Source organism: Spea bombifrons, chromosome 2 (assembly GCF_027358695.1).
Source record: "Spea bombifrons isolate aSpeBom1 chromosome 2, aSpeBom1.2.pri, whole genome shotgun sequence".
Taxonomy (NCBI): Eukaryota; Metazoa; Chordata; class Amphibia; order Anura; family Pelobatidae; genus Spea; species Spea bombifrons.
The window spans coordinates 25,369,724-25,389,512 of record NC_071088.1 but is presented as its reverse complement, the minus strand read 5'-3'; the positions used below and the strand labels follow the sequence as shown (position 1 = coordinate 25,389,512).

Genomic DNA, 19,789 nt, shown 5'->3' with positions numbered 1-19,789 from the left:
TACCCCGCTAGTACATAGGTGATCAAGTCTGTACCTACTTAATAATGCTGTCATCAGCTGCAGTGAAGATCGAAGCGAAAACCCTCGCTCTTTAAAAAATATTAAAAAAAAATTTTAAATGCTAAAAAATATAAAAAAATAAAAACAAAAATAATAAATAATTAAATGGACCCCAGTGATGTCACCACGATATCATAAGAGCTGCCATCTATAATTGACTACATAACTATATTGGCAGAAAAACCTTTATTATATGGGATTACAGTATATTAATATTTTTCATTAACTAATTCATATTTAATCAGCAGTGACAATTAAGGACTAACACTAATCATTTCAAAAACCTAATTAAGAAGGAAGGGTTACATGTAATCTGAAAACCTTCTTAGAAGTGCCCCCCTCAGCCTTAAAATGATTTGATTCAAGTTTTCTTATTCTTCTTTTCCAGGAAATATAGTGGCTTCTTTCACATTGATAATATTATTTGTGTAGCTGTCTATAAACTGAGCAGGGAACAAGCCATACTCATCCCAACCTCACAACTTAAGATCTGCTGCTAATGTCTTGGATATATATTTACCTTCTAGCTTCTTTCAGTGGTTCACAAATATACTCAGGGGACCTGCATCCTACTCCCCGATACGCTCAGACAGCCTCCCCTGCCAGCACTTCCCACGGGGGGGTGCCGGCACGGGAGGTTGTCTAAGCGCATCGAGTTTTACCTCTGCCCACCCCCGACTTACCGGAGCAGACTCCCGGGTGTCTTGCGGGGCCGGCGGGAGACATTACACAATACGCGTATGCAACTTCCGGTACCGGCAAAGGAAGTTGCATACGCGTATTGCGTAGATGTCCCCCGCCGGCCCCGCAAGACACCCGGGAGTCTGCTCCGGGAAGTCGAGGGGGGGGGCAGAGGAGGACAGTGGCAGCATATCTCAGGGGGTGGGGGGAGGAGGACAGTGGTAGCATTTCTCGGGGAGGGAGGACAGTGGCAGCATATCTCGGGGGGGGGACAGTGGTAGCATATCTCGGGGAGGGAGGACAGTGGCAGCATATCTGGGGGGGAGGACAGTGGTAGCATATCTCGGGGAGGGAGGACAGTGGCAGCATATCTCGGGGGGGGGACAGAGTGGCAGCATGTTTTTTTTTGGTGCTTTTTTAAAGAAAAAAACTTTTTCTTTAAAAAAGCACCGAACTTTTAGGGTTCGGCCTATAAACGGGGGCGGCCTATATCCGAGCCAATACGGTACTTGTAAGAAGAGACTGAAACCCTACACTAATGATGGGTTCCAAGGATTGACGTTGAAAATTAGTGTTCTTCGAGTAGGGTTGGTCACTATTAGGCTAGGTTTCCACTTGGGTTTTTGTCCGGAGTTTTTTTCTTGATGAAAAACGCCAGGAAAACTGCCAAGAAAACTGCCACTGCATTTACCTGCGTTTTGGCGTTTTTTCTGCAGTTTTTTCTGGCGTTTTAGCCTTTCTGTGGAAATTGCTTTTTTTGACCTTAGGCAGTTTTTCCAGCCTTTACAAGTTAGAAGTTTCATCCAGCTAAAAGGGATTAGGATAAATGGCAAGCATCTGCCCTCTCCTGATGTCATTTACTTGGTAGACCCTTTTGTCTCTTTTCTGTGGTTTGTAAGGCATGCTTTATTTCGAATGTCTGCTCCTCTGGGAAGATTGGCCCCAAATGATGGTGCAAATTGTTTGCTGTTGCTTTTGGCACGCAGGATCCGGTCGCGTATGTTTGTTTGTAATGGCATGTTTGTTCCAAATGGTGTAAAATTCAATATGAACCAGTCCAGGACTTTGTTTTGTGTGAAACTGTTTGTTTTCAGCCTATTTCTCGTAGGACACACAGATACTGGGTCCATCCTCTGCATTGTAACTGTGGAAAAAACGCCATAAAAAACGCCAAGGCAATAAACCCACATGGCTTTTTCATGGCGTTTTTTCTCTCCCATAGACTTCTATTGGAGAAAAAAAGCCAAGATTTCTTGCAAAAAACGCCAGAGTGTCAACATGCTGCAATTTTGAAAAACTGCCACAGAGCCCAAAAAAGCAGAAAAACGCCAAAGAGGACTGAAAAAACGCCAAACAGAAAAACGCCAAGTGGAAATGGCATTTTGCGATTTCCTATTGAAGAACAGCTAACATCTGGCTGCAGCCGTTTTTCACAAAAAAACGCCAGGTGGCGCTATTGGCGTTTTTATAGGCGTTTTTAGCAAAAAAAAAACAAATGGAAACCTAGCTAAACGCAGGTAAATGCAGTGGCAGTTTTCTTGGCAGTTTTCCTGGCGTTTTTCATCAAGAAAAAAACGCCGGACAAAAACCCAAGTGGAAACCTAGCCTAAGAGAAACATTACTTCTCTATAAGGTTTTTAATGAACTATTTATGGAAGGCTTCTGTTCTCTCTAAGATCCCCTGGCTCTGGGACTGGATATTTACTAAATGGTGAATTTTAGCACCAAGATGACCGTAACCCAGAGTTTTAGCCTCAAAAAACTTGCTGTTTTGTAAATCATGACCTGCTAAACTTTCTGGAGTTTGGAAATTTGAATTTAGAAAGTTTACAATTCTTAGACAGCTTATAGTTAGGTCATTGAGTAGTAGAACACATGACTACTTATTATACCTCATGGTGCCAGTGCAATAAACTCCTACTATGCCGCACATATAACTCATATTAATCCCACTTCATTGGATCTTTCATTTTTCATTTACATTGTGACTGAAATTTTAATTATCTTGGAACAAAATTATGTTTTTAAACATTGCTTCAGTGAACTTGGGATGTAATGAGTACGTAGGCCTTGTTCATTGCCTATAAAGACATCTTGCAGAATATCATCAAAGCAACCCTAAATGTTTAACAGCCTGTGATCTGGGAACCATTAACCCCAATCACACGCAGCATGATTGTGAGATGCCTTGTCGAAGAGAATAAGCAAATTAGGTCTCTTTGTTTGAACAAATATCTACATATATTTTCTAGTTCAATTGTGCTGTTAATTTGGTATGTACAAGCAACTATGCTATTTTTCTGGTCCTATTTTTTTTTAATCATTATAGTAGACTTACACTACTGCCGACGGGTTGATTGAATTTTTTCTGTTTCAGCTTGGGTATTCACAAGTGTGTAGTTTGTAGGCTTTGCTCATAACATGCAGCAATTTTCTACTGGTGAACCATTTACTGTTAACATTAGCATATGTACCAATGGTTATAGTAACATATTAATTGTACTTAATGGAAAAGTACAACAGATGCACATTGTGTGGAATCCATGGACAAGAAAGCTGGGAAGCCCCAGGTACACGTTATACTTTCCATCTCTTTTGCACTTTTCAGTGTTTATTGCAGACTCCAAACACGTTTTGCTTTGTATTTGTTATCATTGATGCCACAGGAATTGCTCATCACTGGAACTAAACACTACTTATTATTTAAATGATAAGCAGAGAAGCGCATAATGGAGAAAGACAGTAAGTGCTTTAGGAGGACATATGGAATGGATCAATCTGCTTTATTAATAATTGCAGTACTCAAGGTAAAAAAACAAGCATATGACCAACAAGGTTTAGGATGGAAACCATACTCAATGAGCTTGATTCAGTGATCTGTCTAATTGGTTTTAAAAAGGGGGGGCACATTTACAGTTTACGATGTGATGACCTGTCTAATTTAAAATTCTCAGGCATAGAAACTATGACTGCTAAAAAATCCTACAGTTAAAGCTAATGTAAACGTCTACTCTTTAGAGACTTAGTGGGGATTGTAGAAACTTTGCAGACAGTTCTGAACTAAATTCTCCATTAAAAATAAAACCCTTGAACACTTGAACAGAGGGGTCTAAATAAATGGTAAGATAACGGACATGGATAAGAATGGTCTACATAAAGAAAAGAATGGACGATACTTGGTTTGTGAATCTCCCATCGGAAGACCATGCCTAAAGTAACTCAGGAAGGGAAATAACATCACAGAAGCCCACGGATATTAGTGCAATTTTTGTAGGTACTTTATTCTAAATCCACATGGAGTGTATAAGCGTGCATCATAGAGACAAGTAGAATAGCTTGACGTGTTTCTTACCTCTATGATTAGTCATAACCTGTCAAGCTATTCTACATGTCTTTATGCTGCACGCTTATACAATCCATGTGGATTTAGAATAAAGTACCGACAGAAATTGGACTAATATCAATGGGCTTCTGTGATTTTCCTCTATAAATGGTAAAAAAAATAACCCTTTTATTGCCAGATACAATTTAACATTCCCCATAATTACAATATGCTATAGAATAATATAGTGCATATGATATAATGCAATAATTACTACTAATATAATAAATCACATTTATTTACCACTCAGATTCTGCTGGGTTCCATAAATCAAGGGGGTCTGGAAACATTTTGGATGGTTATTTTAGCTGAATTGAACCTTATTAAAATGCAGTTACTTTTGAACTGCTCAGATGTTTGCATTGACCTGATTTGCTAAACAATGAAGTTGAAAATACATGCATTGTGAAGAGATACAAAGTAACCTGTGATTAAGTACGTGTGATTGAATGATTAATGCATGCCACTTGACTATCTACAGGATGTCCTATCTGACTAGTAACTAACTCACGATGGAAACACATACATGGAATGAGTTAAACTAAGAACACGGCATGATTATAGCAAGCTGGCTAAACATCAGCTTACAAACCAAATTGATTTCATACAAAGCAATGCTGAAGCAATGTTGAGCTTTCAGCACAATATATATATATATATATATATATATATATATATATATATATATATATATATACAATTATGTGAGTTCATAAATGTGGTGCTCAACTGGGTAATCAAAGTGCCCATGTACAGTACTGTATGTAGATCTTCACCGGGTAGATAATAGTTTCACATTTTGCAGTCATACTGTTAGAACTGTTCATTTATTTGAAGCTGATTACACTTTTCCAAAATACTGTGTAATCATTCTAAACACCATACAGACCAGTATAATAGTATTTATGGATTAAATTAAGCAATCACACCTTCTTTGTATATACGGTCATTATAATTACAGAGGCCATCTTTCTGTTCTAATGCCCTACATGATTATTCCTTTTTAATCTGCTGGAAAATGTTTATAGACTACTTTAATTAAAAAAATTCATGTACATTTATAACTAAAAAGCATTAAAATTCTAACTCTTTAGCCAGGGCTGACCCTAAGATATTGGCAAACTAGGCAGTTAACAAGAGTACTAAGCTGGTGGGGACACCACTACCATGTTCCCTCCTGTGTCAGCAAGCAAATGTATGCCCAAAGGGTGCACCAGAGACAAAGTTCACATAGGTTACTAGAAACCCTATGGCTCTATCCTAACCACATTGCCAGCCAGCCCCTCCATCCCAAAATCAATAGACATGTACTTGTGTACTCAGTGTAGATCTCAGCCAGGGAGATCTCCCCGGAGCTGGCATCTTATAAGACCCTAGAAGCCCCTCCCCCACAGACCTGCCACTTTAAGCCTAAACCAGAATACACGTAGGCAGACCGTGTCTTCTGGGCTACTACCAGTTTTTCAAACGTAGTGAAAACGTAGTGTAAGCTAAGCTAAGTGTGTAAGAGTTCAGGGCATAGCACCTCCACACTTGTGGTGCATCTACTGTTCATTTTTTAGGCTAATTTAATTTACTGAAACTGTTTAGGTATTACCTATCAATATAGTAAAGTAAGGATTATTTTTGTCTGATTTGTGTCATGATCTGTCCATTGCTGGTGCATAGCTGACTTTAATGGGCGCACCACATGAGCCAATCTGATTTACACGCTCTTTGTTTTTCCAACAAATTTGGGGTATGCTATCTTAGTGCCTAATGAAATGTAGATGAAGGCATTATGTCCTTCTAAACCCTGACTAAACACTTACAGCTTGAAAATAATATTCCAAGAATTTTAAACTACTGAGCAGAAAACATGTGAAGTCTAATTAGGAGCATATCATGTGAATGCTTGATGCAATTAATGTTTCAGTAGACAAATCTTGACAGCTCAGGGCATTTGGGCAGTCAAAAGAGACATCATACACCAATCAGCCATAATATTATGTCCACTGACAGGTGAAGTGAATAACACTGATATTTTTGTTATCATGGCACCTGTCAGTGGGTGGGATATATTAGGCAGCAAGAAAACATTTAGTCTTCACAGATGTGTTAGAAGCAGGAAAAATGGGCAAGGGGTAAGGATCTGAGGGACTTTGACAAGGGCCAAATTGTGATGGCCAGATGACTGGGTCAGAGCATCTCTAAAGCATCTCTAAAGCGGCAGCTCTTGTGGGGTGTGCCCGGTCTGCAGTGGTCAGTACCTATCAAAAATAGTCTAAAGAACAAAAAGCGGTGAACCGGCGACAGGGTGATGGGTGACCCGTTCTGAAGAATCACATCTTCTTTTATATCAAGTGGATGGCCGGGTGATTGTGTGTTGCTTATCTAGAGAACACATGGCACCAGGATGTATCCATGGAGTCCCCACCTTGCAACTTACAGGACTTAAAAGATCTGCTGCTAACATCTTGGTGCCAGATACCACAGCACAGCTTCAGAGGTCTAGTGGAGTCCATGCCTGGACGGGTCAGCGCTGTTTTGGCGGCAAAAGGTGGACCTACACAATATTAGTCATAATGTTATGGCTGATCTGTGTATTTATTTAATTAAAATAGTTTAAAAGCCTATATTTTACCTAATTTGTATTATTATAATTATTATTATTATTATCTGTTAATAACACAGTATAGTTGATGCAGTAGTTTTTTTCAGTCACAGGGTGATGCTAACATATTCAACTTACATTATTGTACACGCTCATCTAATGATGTCTGAAAATGTATTATGTCTGATACTTTAAAGATGAAATATACTCCAGTAGTAGCCCCTATATGTTATGGCTGGGTTGACCATAATAAGCATCACCTCCAAAGCCTTTATATTTTTTTAAATATTAGAAAGGAACTATTTGTTTTTATATTTATTAAAAATGTATGTTAATTTGTATAAATTTGCTTCTTTTTTACATACAGTTTTGATTTTTTGTTAGATGGGTTATTTTTTTGTTATAAAAAGTTCTGTGTTTTATTTTTCTGAAATGTACAGTATTACTAGCAGCGTGAAACTTGAATATGTTCAACATATTGCATTTCTTTCATTCTACACACTGGGCAACGAGAGATACTAGTTGGTTGTCATGCAGTGAGTCTCAACAAAACATGAAATTTAAGTCCAAGAATGCTGGTTATTTTATGTAGTGGGAACATGGACCTCCATTATGGCAGACCTGTAAACCCCAGAAATGTCTTTTGAAGAAAGCTCCACTGAGCTCTCATAATACATTAATCTCACAATATCTGCACTTATACATTTTAACTTTATCTGAACTTCTAGATGTCTCCTTGAGTTTGTCACCACACGTCCAGGTTGATGCATGTACCCAGTTCCTCTGGGACAGTTGATGATTAAATAAGGATTAAATAAGAAAAAACGGAATATAATAAAAGTGTTTCAGGTTATAAAAATCAAGAGTATTAACTATTAGTTCAATACACATTCAGATTTACATGTATCTACAAAGAATGGACCAAATAGGTATATGTCTCCACTTGCAATAATGAAATAATGAGAACCTAAATACAACATTGTAAGCAAGCAACACATAGAGTCTACCACATGCAGAATATGACAACCATTCATTTAACTTCTCCGGGGATCTCTGTGCAATCTTTCTGCTGATATAACAGTAAGGAGTCAGAGCTAGGCATTGTCCTTTAGAAACTAGGACAGCTGGTAGGTATTCATTTCTATAACAATAAATAGCTATAAAGACATTTGGCAACGACGAATGAAACCTGTTACATTTGTATAACGTAGATCTGCATATATCTAAACTACTGCTTTGTTGCTTGTTTTTTTCTTTCTCCAGTCTTAATCCTTACAGCTACGATGAGAACTGCCTGAGCATTAGTGAAGATCACATTCCTTTAGCTGCATTGCCACTACTGGCCATTTCCTCCCCGCAGTACCAAGATGCAGTTGCAACGGTGATCAACAAAGCTAACCAAGTTTACAATGATTTCCTGAAGTCTCCAGATGGAGCTGGCTTTAACGGACAGGTATCCTTCTATAACAACTCTGTTACAGTATATATATCCTCTCCCCTTCCCTATCCAGTGCGTGTAACCCAAGGCTCATTTCTAGGACCCCTTCTTTTCTCACTTTACACTCCCTTACTCTCTGCTCATCTGATGACCTCTGTCTGTCCTCTCCTCTGATTTTCAGCTCTGATGCATGTTTCTCAAGGACTGCCCCTATCCTCTGGAATGCCCTCCCCTTATCTGTCTTCCCCCCTTGCTTTGACCCTTCAAGAAATTTCTCAAGGTTCCCTTCTTTAGGACCACCTACAAATTTACACAACGCTCTTCCTCCCCTCTTCCTTAGCTCACCTTTCATAAATCCCTTTCCTCCAATACTTTTACTGGCTGGCTAATCCCTAAGAACAACAGTTTTACCTCTTGTGGTATTTACCCTAACTCCCTCTAGAATGTGAGCTTGTTTGAGCAGGACCCTCCTCACCTCTTGTTTCTGTAAGTCGAATTGTTACGTTATATACTACTTGTTATGTCCTGTTTACTCATTGTAGAGCGCTTAGGAATATGATGGCGCTATATAAAACAATAAATAATAATAACAGTACACTCATAGTTTTAACAAAAGAATCTTAAACAATCACAATGTTTTACATTATGACTAGTTTGGTCCATCTTATAAATATGTTTTTGTTAAACTCAAATATGTTTGATTGAATTAAATGATGTGTATGAGGATCTCTAGATGTAATTTAGGAAACCGTAAAATGCAGGGTTCTTTATTTAAAGGGACACTCCAACCATCAGAGGCCTTTCGATGCATATAGCTGTTTGGCCCCTTTAAATTTAAGTGGTGATGTACATACAGACAGTCAGCTTAAGCATTGGCTTGGTGAACTCCCCTGAAGGGAGTCCGTTCTGGCCCCAGGACTGCAGCTTGTACCGCAGGCAAGTCCTTTATCTATTTCATTTTTGATAGAATGCAAATTAAAATAAAGAGTAAGAATCCTAAACGAGAAAAGAAAAAACAAATACATCAAATGCAATTGGTGCACATGTACAGTAAAATGCCAGCGTGTTGGCATTGTTATTGAGCTTTAATCTCTGCAGAACATCATTCTATAAATGCTCCCAGCGTGAATCTTTGTTTATTAATATTAATTCCGAAAGGAAAGTATAAAATGTATAACAGTTACAATGCAGGAGAATTTGGTACGATTAAATTGTGTTTCATTTTACTAATATAATAACAAATGGAGAATTATTTTGGTATTTCTTCTTCCAACAAGTTATTTAAAAAAACCCAGATGATTTGGGAATGCAGTTTGTAATCCTAACGCTATTACCAGGTAGTGAATTGTGGAAAGAAAATGAAGCAGCGGAATAGTATGAAATGTCTGTATTCTGGTCGGTGTCTAAAGAGACTTGTAGAATAATCAGATGCTATGAGTCGGCTTGTATAATACATTTGTCAATGAGGAAACTTTAGCTGTTACGTTTCAATACCAGTGGCAATTTTTGTAATTGCATTACTTTCATTCTTTTCTTATAATACTTCCCAGCAAATCGGACAAATGCTATGGGAACCTTAATACTGAACGGGCAACAATATTGACGGATCTCCAATGAAAGGCTGAACTTGATGGACACATGTTTTTTTAGCCTATCTAACTATGTAACTATGTAACATTCAGTTGGTTTCAATGCTGACTGCCGAACTTAAAATGCTGTTAACTCACAAATGAAGCTTCTCTTAAAAGTTGGCTGGTTTGCTGGAAAATATTGTATTTATTTTAAAAAATGTTTTTTGCTTGTAACATTATAAATATTTCACATTTGGTTTAAATCATACTGAGAGGCTGTTTGGTGGTTGGTCCATCTCAAACATGTGCACCTTCACCTCATGTGTGCTATAGTCCCACGTTCTAGATTGTAACCATATTTGAGTTTAATTAATAATGGTAACAATAAGAGGAAGAAGAAGACGATGAAAAGAAGAAGAAAAAGAAGAAGAATACAGCATGTAACTTTCATCTGTCAGAATCAATTAGAAGAAAGGATGGCCCATTTTCATAATGTTTTATGTGCCAAAAAAGTGAAATGGCATTAAATAAGAGAAAGTATGGCCATTTGTACCTCTAATAAAATGCAAACCAAAATGTGCCTTCAAAGCACTGCAATTATACAAGAGAACACCCACGTTGCCCACACTATAATCTGTTTGTTTAATAACTTAAGATGATTTATTTGGAGGACATCTGAATTTCTAAGCGAGTTCTGGATTTCAGCCACCTCAATATGCGCTAGCATGGTATGCTTGTGAAGAGCACTGAGTGGCTAGGTTAGGCCAAGAAACATTACCACAATTAAAGAAAGGTGTTTATACACTCACCGGAAACAAAATAGCACAAAGAGTAAAACATTATTCCACAGGCCATAGCAGCTTTCCTTCATATCGGAGTACTGAGCTCAGTTCTCAAGATGCAGACACATTGGGGGCGATTTATAATGGTGCAGCATGACCAATTTTTTGTTATAACAAAAATATTAACAAAATAACAGGTTAATGATACTGCTCTATATGTATTTGACACAAAAATTCTTTCAAAATAATTTGATTACAGATACAATCAAATATAATATCTTTCCACTAGAATCCCATCTACCCATCTATACTACAGTAGTAACTCAAAGGGACTATTGTACCAGGGTGCCACCAGTAAACACTAGGGCTCTACTGCAAACCGTTATATAGTTTGTTTCCTACTTTTTCAATATTTTACTCCACTTCTTCTGCTTACCTCTGCCTCCCTTTTATTGCCTAGTTTACCCCCAACTCGTTCTAGATTGCACAGTGCTACAGAATATGATGTTGCCATATAAATCAATGGAAACTTTAAGTAAGCCTTTTGGGATTTATTTACAGAGCTCTGGGTTCAACTCATGCTGAGGGTATTCGTTTGTGGCACTTATTGATTTGAATAGGAATTTTAATCATGGGAAATGTAAGGTTAACATAAGGTTACTGAGTTGGGGATCATATGTATCCCAGGTTGAGAAGAACCTTGGCAAATATGCCCTACAAGATGGACCACATTTGTGAACAATATAACAAAAACATGTTGCTATTCAGCACTTAAACCTGTCTGAAAAATGCCTACCAAGCAAGACATTAAATGAGTTTTGATGTGTATATAAACATCCGTATATCAATGTGAAACTGTAGACTATGGGATAAATTGTCCATGAAATTAGTGAACAAAAATCTGAGAGCAAATTCTGAGAGTTGCCATGTACAAGAAGTGCTAGGAACTTGTGCAATGATACCAAATTTGTGAATGTTGAATGTCACTTCAATTGTCTGTTGTTCTGGTTTTGAAAAAGAAGCCTTCCATTTCAGCATTCATTAGCTTATATTGATGTCCTCTCAGGTATGTCTGATCGGAGACTGTGTGGGAGGAATACTAGGGTTTGATGCCTTGTGCTACAGCTCAAAGACTCCTGGAGAAAGCCAGAACAGCAGCAGGAGAGGAAGTGGAAGCAGCATACAGGTACCTAAATGCAGGGATTTTCTAATCCCCAATGAACATGTAGGTTTATGTAGTAATGGATTGTTCCTCAAAATAGAGGAAATGTAGTTGATTAAATGTATATCTGCCAAGCACGATGTGATTCAGAGGTATTGATCTCACTTGACTAAAGCATCAATATATGTGAAGATGTGGATGGTATGATGACCAGTATAAAAGCACTTAAAGGAAGCCCGACATAATAATTAATAGCAAATGGATCCTTGAAAAGTACATCTGTCGGGAAACAAAAGAACATTTCCAGTACTCCTGAGTCCCTAATAGTGTAAAGTTTTTTCAATGATAGATCTGTCTGCAGCTGTGAATTGAAACTTGCCTATAATTATTTTCTTTTACCCCGATGAAGACCATACCAGGTTGAAACATAGGCATATGGCAAATGCCATAATAACAAAATGTTGGAACTTTTTCATCTATTAGATTGTGAACAGTCCTATTCTTAATTTAGTTTGTATTCTTGTTATGGTTATTGAGGGATAAATACCTGTACCAATTATTATTATTTTCCGCTGCACACCTTCCATCATTCTTTTCCATCATGACCAGCACCCTTTTTTTACCTCATAACATCATACCTTAATGTTCCCCATTACCTTGGAAACAAATTGGAAAAGGAGAAGGGATATTTTAGCCAAACACCACTAGGGACTGTGGTTGTACCCTTTGGGACTCGGGTGAAGATTCATCCCATTGTAGCCAATGTTCCCTCTAATTTTCTTAGGTGGTGTGCGCAGAAAATTTCTCTTTTGCCAGAATTTTGTGTGCACAATATGTTTCTGCAAATGTTAAATTTAAATTGTTACTCAATATTTTTGCTTCAGCTCACTCATTGTTAATAACACTACATTATAGTGTGATAATATAGTATTAGTTACACAACAGTATTACTTACTGTAATGTTTTTTTTTAAAGGTGAAATTCTCACTGCATAAGTAAATTATGAGCGAATCACGACCGGATTTTTCTTTTTAATTGGGAAAAACTGTTGTGTGCAGAGGCGTACCTAGAGTATTTGGCACCTGGGGCGGATCCTGTATGTGGCAACCCCCCCCCACACACACACTTTAAAACTGCATAGGCAAACATTGACAGGGGTACAGCATAACTGTTATCATTATATACTAAGGCAGACATTGACGAGGGTACACATAGTTGTTATTATTATATACTGAGGCAGACATTGACTGGGGTACAGCATAACACCTATCACTATATACTGAGACAGACACTGATAGTGATACAGCATAACTGCTATCATTTTATACTGAGGCAAGCATTGACGGTGGTACAGCATAACTGCTATCATTATATACTGAGGCAAACATTGACGGTGGTACAGCATAACTGTCATTATATACTGAGGCAAACATTGATGGTGGTACAGCATAACTGCTATCATTACATACTGAGGTGGTACAGCATAACTGCTATCATTATATACTGAGGCAAACATTGACGGTGGTACAGCAGAACTATCATTATATACTGAGGCAAACATTGACGGGGGTACAGCATTACACCTATCACTATATACTGAGGCACGCACTGACGGTGGTACAGCATAACACCTATCACTATATACAGAGACATGCCCAGGTTCTACCATGTACTGGTTGCCTGGGCATGATAGCAATCATATATACATATATATATATATATATATATATATATATATATATATCTATATATTAATATTGTTATCTAATTTTTCTGTCCAATTTTGGTGCGTTACTTACTTTTAATAAAAGTGTGGTTAACACACCAAAATTGGACAAAAAAATCAACAACAACAATATATATATATATATATATATATATATATATATATATATATATATAATTGCTAACAGCAATCACACTGTGGCATGATAGGAATGTGATTACAGTCTCCCTATGGCATGCTACCCCCCCCCACTTACACATCCACATCTATCACACACACTCATTCACAAACATTTAGCATAAACTTCAGCATAAAACCCATCACTCTCACACACTTACTAATCCACTCTCACTGAATGTTTTCCTACCTTTTCTCTGTCAATTTTCCTTCTCCTCTTCATTCGTCCTCTTCTTCTTCTGTCTCCTGTCCCGCTTCCTTGATTGTTTTTAAGCCAGTTAGAGGGAGATCCTTGATCTTCCCAAATGATCCTGCTCCTCTAGCGGCGGACATTACTGTCCGTCTCTGGAGGGGTGCCGTGCGCACAACCAGTAGCGGACCGCCCTCCCCCCTGCTAGGTACACTACTGGTTGTGCGTGCAATTTTCTCACGTGTGCGCTCCCTCTGAAAGCTATGTGCGCGCACACAGGCGCACAACTTAGAGGGAACACTGATTGCAACCCATATTTATCACCTCTGATGATGGTAAAATCTATGCATACACATTACACTGTACAACTATGTATTTCATTTATAAAGATAGTATGCTATTGTATATTTTGTCAGCTTGTAAAAATATGATGACTAGTGACTGTGGCAAGCGTATGAGTAGCATGGTATTAAAAATCTATAAGAATATTCTATACGCTATGTTTGATGTTTTAATTACGGTATATGAAACAATTCTGTAATTTGTGTGATGAAGCTCTTAATGTTCTATAATGATCACCTTAGTACTTAGTAGAAAAACTAATGACTAAAAAAAGGCCTGAAAAATTCTGACCTTTAGTATTCTGCAAACTAATGTCATCATGTATGGGTTTATGTGAACCTAGTTTCAATTATTATAAATAAGGTGACTAATTTAATTAAAGGTGGTCATCAACTTTAATGTTAATTGCACTCATTAGCTGTTTATTCACATAAAAACAACATCAAAACTTTGTTTGACACCCTGCTAGCTTTTGCTGGCAATAACGCAGATGAATGAGGCAAAAGTTTACCTGATCAAATAATTTGTGGGAAGGGTTTGAGAATTTATGTTTATATAAAGCTTAATTAAAAAATCATACATGTTTAGCTATGCATAACATGTATATAGCTGTACAGTAAATATGGTGTATGTTCTGTCAACTTCAAAGCCATTATATATAGAAACTACAGTTTATATACATGGATTAGTACAGAAACAATGGCTAGGCCATAATAAATCCAGGTTCCTGTACTTTAGTAGATACCACCATGGCCTGCACAGACATTAAATAAACAAATGTCCCAGGGTTGATTTCCAGTATGCCCCCTCATCTCTGTATGGAAAATTGAAGGGGGAGAGGCAAGATTGGCCCCCAATACACATAAAACACACAGGGCCAATGAATTAGCTGAGATGCCAGAAGCTTTCAACCCAAAGCCATGAAGTTCCCATGTATCTCCATCAATAAGTATACCTGGGAAATCCATAGTAGTTTAAATTACTACCTGGAAAAATGTTCAAAAAGTTGGACCCATTAAACAAGGGGGATGTTGATGAATGCCTCCCACTATTCCTCCGCCCCATGCATCGGTGAAGGTAATTTGTTAGGTAGAGCTGCAGATCTCCTTCCCTCACTTCTTCTGTGGGTGGAAATCTTGAGAGGACCAACCAGACTGACTGCCATTCCCCCAGCTCCCTTTGGACTGGGATAGGGGGTAATAAATAATAATGGGTAAAATTCTATTTGGCCCCTTCAGCACAGACATTGATTTAATAAGTCTTATGTATATCTGATTATACCCACAGTCTGAGGGATACATTTAAAAAATAAGTACAGTTCTAATACAGTTCTAATACCTAAAATAGAACTATTGTGTATACTTCATTTTCTTCTAAATTTACCTTAGTGCTAAATGTAGACACAATAAAAAAAACCCATCTGTGCTACTTAAATTAGTTTGTAAAGTTTGACAGCTGTTATTTCATCACAATGTCCTGGAATGGTTGTTATATGCTTTTGAAGTCTGAATATAATTAACGGCACAGCCTATAACTTTGCTCAGAACATTTTCTTTGTTAAAATTCTGTAATTGTACTTCTTCTAATGTCACGCACTGGTATCAGGATGAAATGAATCTATAATATTGTCATAAGCAACTAATGTCAAGCGCAATATTGATATTACATATAATTGTGCACATGGAGCACTGAAGGACGCAGTTTTTTCTTGTGCTGCTACTTTGATCAGAACTTTTGTTGGAAGAAAGCTAAAAAATATAGCTGGAATAAAGACCATAAAATCTAACAGCAGGAAAGTAGTAATGGTAGATAATAATAAATATCTGTCACAAAGCAAAACAGTACTGTATAGGCAACATTTTAAAATACCTTCTTCCTATGTGTAGCTCCAGCTTTCATGTAAATAATAGTACTGCAAATGTTTTGATTTTCTGAATGCACACAGTGGAGTTATTCACTAAAGGGAGAGTTGCAGGAGAGTTGTGATTTTTATGAAGGGCGATCCCTAGCAAATTTCTCCAGAAAGGACAGGGATGTCCCAGGATATTTCAATAAGTAGGCAACTTACTCAGCTGCAACGCAACTCTCCTGACAACTCTGCTTTTGGTGGATAGACCCCAATGTGTGGAGAGTGCTAATGGAGTTACTGCATTTTTCCCGACAGTGATAATAACTTCTAGCTGAGGTCAATATATAAAAATTATGTATAAGCTCTCGCTTGATCATACAATGATAAGGAACTTGTTATTATAATTACACCTGGTGTGAATGTCCAGCCAACCTCAATGCCAACATTCATTCGCGAAACCAGCGCCCTGCTGTTCACAGATCAGAGGGGTGTGCTCAGGAACAACTGAAATATTTGCTTGCCTGTGCTTGAGATCACAGGGGAAAATTTACAAAATGGAGTTGGGCAGGGCCAGACTGGTGATGACGGGTCAGCCTTGGCACTTTAAAGCCAGTGGCCGCATGTTGATGTAAGTGTGGCTGCACGCTACTAATGCTGGAGTGGCAGATTGTGTGTGTGTGTTTATGTGTGGTGTTGTCAGCCAGCAGCCCACCAGGCAGGTCAATGATCTCTCAATGCAATAAAGAGGTCCATGTCAGAATTATCCTTGGATTATTATTAAGAGCCTCAAGGGTCTTTCACATACACTGTGAATGAAAATAAGTATACAGTAAGTCCCTGCAGGAGAGTCTCACTCTTTTGCTTGGTATCATTACACATATAAAAACTTCAGCTTGTCTTGCACTCATTTTGCAAACAATCCACACAAAGTATCAAGTTTTTAAATTGATCATATTGCGTAATATTTCACTCTGCTCTATGATATAAGGAACCTATAGTGGAAAGTATAGTGCTATCTAAAATATAATTCAAATAAGGTCAATGCAAAAAAATGTAATTTCAAATAAGTGACTCAATGGAACATAATTGTAAGGATATTTCTTTATTGTCGTGCCCAGTGATTCATTTATCTCCAGAAATGATCAAATAACAATATTAACTCAACAAAATATTGCAATATTTTACTTTTGTAGTATGAATGAAATGGGGAAAGTGAAGCATATGAAACCTAAATTAAGATATACTAATATATTCCTTATGCACAGAGTAAACAGTGTAAGATGTATGGACAGAAATTAATTTGAGCATATTGCTTTAGAACATCAGAGATCTATAAAAAAAAGATAGTGACCACTTCACCTGTACGGCTGAGTGGATGAAAATGAAACATAATAACGGTACATCAAATTCTAAACTTTAAGGACTATCTTTATTATTAAGTCATATTAGGCCACCCACACACAGTAACACATCAATCATTGTGCACAAAGTCACAAAAGATACAAATTTCCTAACTCAATGTATTGAGGGTACATCAAGACAACTTGACATTCACCTCACTCTGCTCTTGGTCTTTTGATGGGCTTTGAAATCTCATGGTGGAAGAAAAGATGATTTTCTACTAACTCTAGATGTCCAATAATTGAAAAATGGAGAGATGCTTTTTCTTATCAAGGTCATAGTTTACTCATAGCTTGCCCATGAACCTAAGATTCTAACTTACTCTTAAATCATTACATGATAACTACATGTAATTATTTGATCCCCTTCTGATTTTGAATGTTTGCCCACTGTCAAAGACGTGATTAGTCTATAATTTTAAAGGTACGTTTATTTGAACAGTGAGAAACAGAATAACAACAAAAAATCCAGAATAACGCATTTAAAATAAATTATAAATTATCATTATAAAGTGTTATCTCTTTGTCCATTCATCCAGTAGAGCATTTGTGAGGTCAGGCACTGATGTTGGACGAGAAGATCTGGCTTGCAAAATTGGAAGCCAGGGGCGTAACTAGAAACCACCAAGCCCTGGTGCGAAAAATTGCCCAGGGCCCCCCCAACTTCAACATCTAGTCTATGCCATCATTGCCCCCACACATCTGGTCTGTGCCTTCTTTGCCCCCCCCCTTCGAACATACAATGCTGGGTGGATGAAGATAGAAAATTGATCATGGCAGATTGAACATAGAAGATAAAAGATAGAAGATTGACAAGATGAGGAAATGGTCGGCGGAAGTGGTCAACAGAGAAGGTAGGGAAACATTTAGAAAACGTCAGAGAGAGTGAACAAATTAAAAATGCCCCCAAATTTTTTGCTTAACCGAATGGGCAGGGAACTAAATTATTTTGTCGAAAACAAACCAAGACATTTGTCTGAATTGTTTTTTGCCCATTTACACGTCATATATATCAAATGTTTGAGGTCACTTTTCCTTGTTTTTGAAAGAAAAGCAAATTTTGTCCATTAAAACAACATCAGATGGATCAAAACTACCGAGCAGATGTTGTTTATGTTGCAAATGACGATTGCAGCTGAAACTGGCTGATTTCTAATAGAATATCTTCAAAAGCTGTACAGAGGCCCTTTATCAGCAATCATCACTTTGTTGTTCCAGTGGCACTTTTTGTTAGGTAATCCAACTTTAAGTTTAAAAGGCTAATTGATCATTAGAAAACCCTTTCTGTGTTAGCGCAACTTCAAATGACCTTGTTTTCCATGAAATTGTGTTATATATATACCTTCCAAGGCTTTTGCTTTTTCTCCGATCAATATATACTTTGTGACCGCATATGAATGACCAGTTCTCATAATGACCTGCTATTCATAATTACCATTATGACTGATTGGTATAAAAAATGGTAGCTTTGGATAAGATTAAATATATTATTATGGTGGATCATTTCCAAGCTTTGTATTTGTTTATATGTGTACATTGCATTTCCTGAAGGTTTTATCTGTAAATGTTTTTCTGTATGTGTGGCAGAGTGGGTTTGTAATATAATTTTTTTTTGAGGACGTTGCAGTAGTATTTGGAATATTTTGGGTATTTTTTTTCTTGAATATGTAAATATTACCTAGCATTAATCAAAGCTAAACTCTTATACAATAACAATTCATTTATTCGACGTGTCAATATAGAATATGGGTTTTAGTTGACTTTTAATGTATACTTCACTTGACAAGTATGTAGGACTACACTGGTCAAAATATGGTTAGCGCTAGATAACTAAACTTATTTTGAAAAGCCTGGGCAATTACTATGCTGCCATCTAGTGGTATAGCTAGGAATCTGCACTAAAATTATATTTGAAAAAAATATTAATTGTACGTAATGTAGCCAGGAGCACTCAGTCTTATGAGCAATAAGGGTATGACGTCAAGTCTTTTAGAGCAGACATACTTTATCAACTGGAGTAAATTACATGTAATGTGGTACTGGCGGTTAGTAGGTTCAAAATGGCAGGAGAAAAGCGTAGCAGTAACAGACTGGACCCCCCTGATTTGAGAATAGGAAGGTTGGAGGACTTCACATAAAAGAAACCCCATATATGCCACAGAATAAAATAGGACATGTATTGTATCACACTGAACAAAAAAGAGAGTCAGTAAATACTTTAATAAAATCCTATGAATTCTTCATAAGAATGTCAATGAAAAAGTGAGATAAGGCTAATAATGCAAAAATATTATCAGGCATAAATCAGATATATTCATTTTGTCATCTTCTATCTTTTTGATGTTAAATTATGTTGCAAATGCTAATAACAACATTATTTTGTGCTTCCTTCCCCAGAAAACCTACAAAATATTTAGTGATACGTGGCATTTAAAT

The 19,789-nt window shown here is 37.3% G+C and overlaps 1 protein-coding gene across 1 annotated transcript in view; it reads left to right on the top strand.

The window, feature by feature from the left end:
* Positions 1-19,789, top strand: part of PITPNM3 (PITPNM family member 3) — a 42,434-nt gene that overhangs the window by 8,072 nt on the left and 14,573 nt on the right. Inside the window, exons 4-5 of the mRNA XM_053455863.1 lie at positions 7,980-8,169; positions 11,574-11,693. Of these exons, the coding sequence (XP_053311838.1) occupies positions 7,980-8,169; positions 11,574-11,693 (310 nt within the window). The remainder of the gene's footprint in view (positions 1-7,979; positions 8,170-11,573; positions 11,694-19,789) is intronic.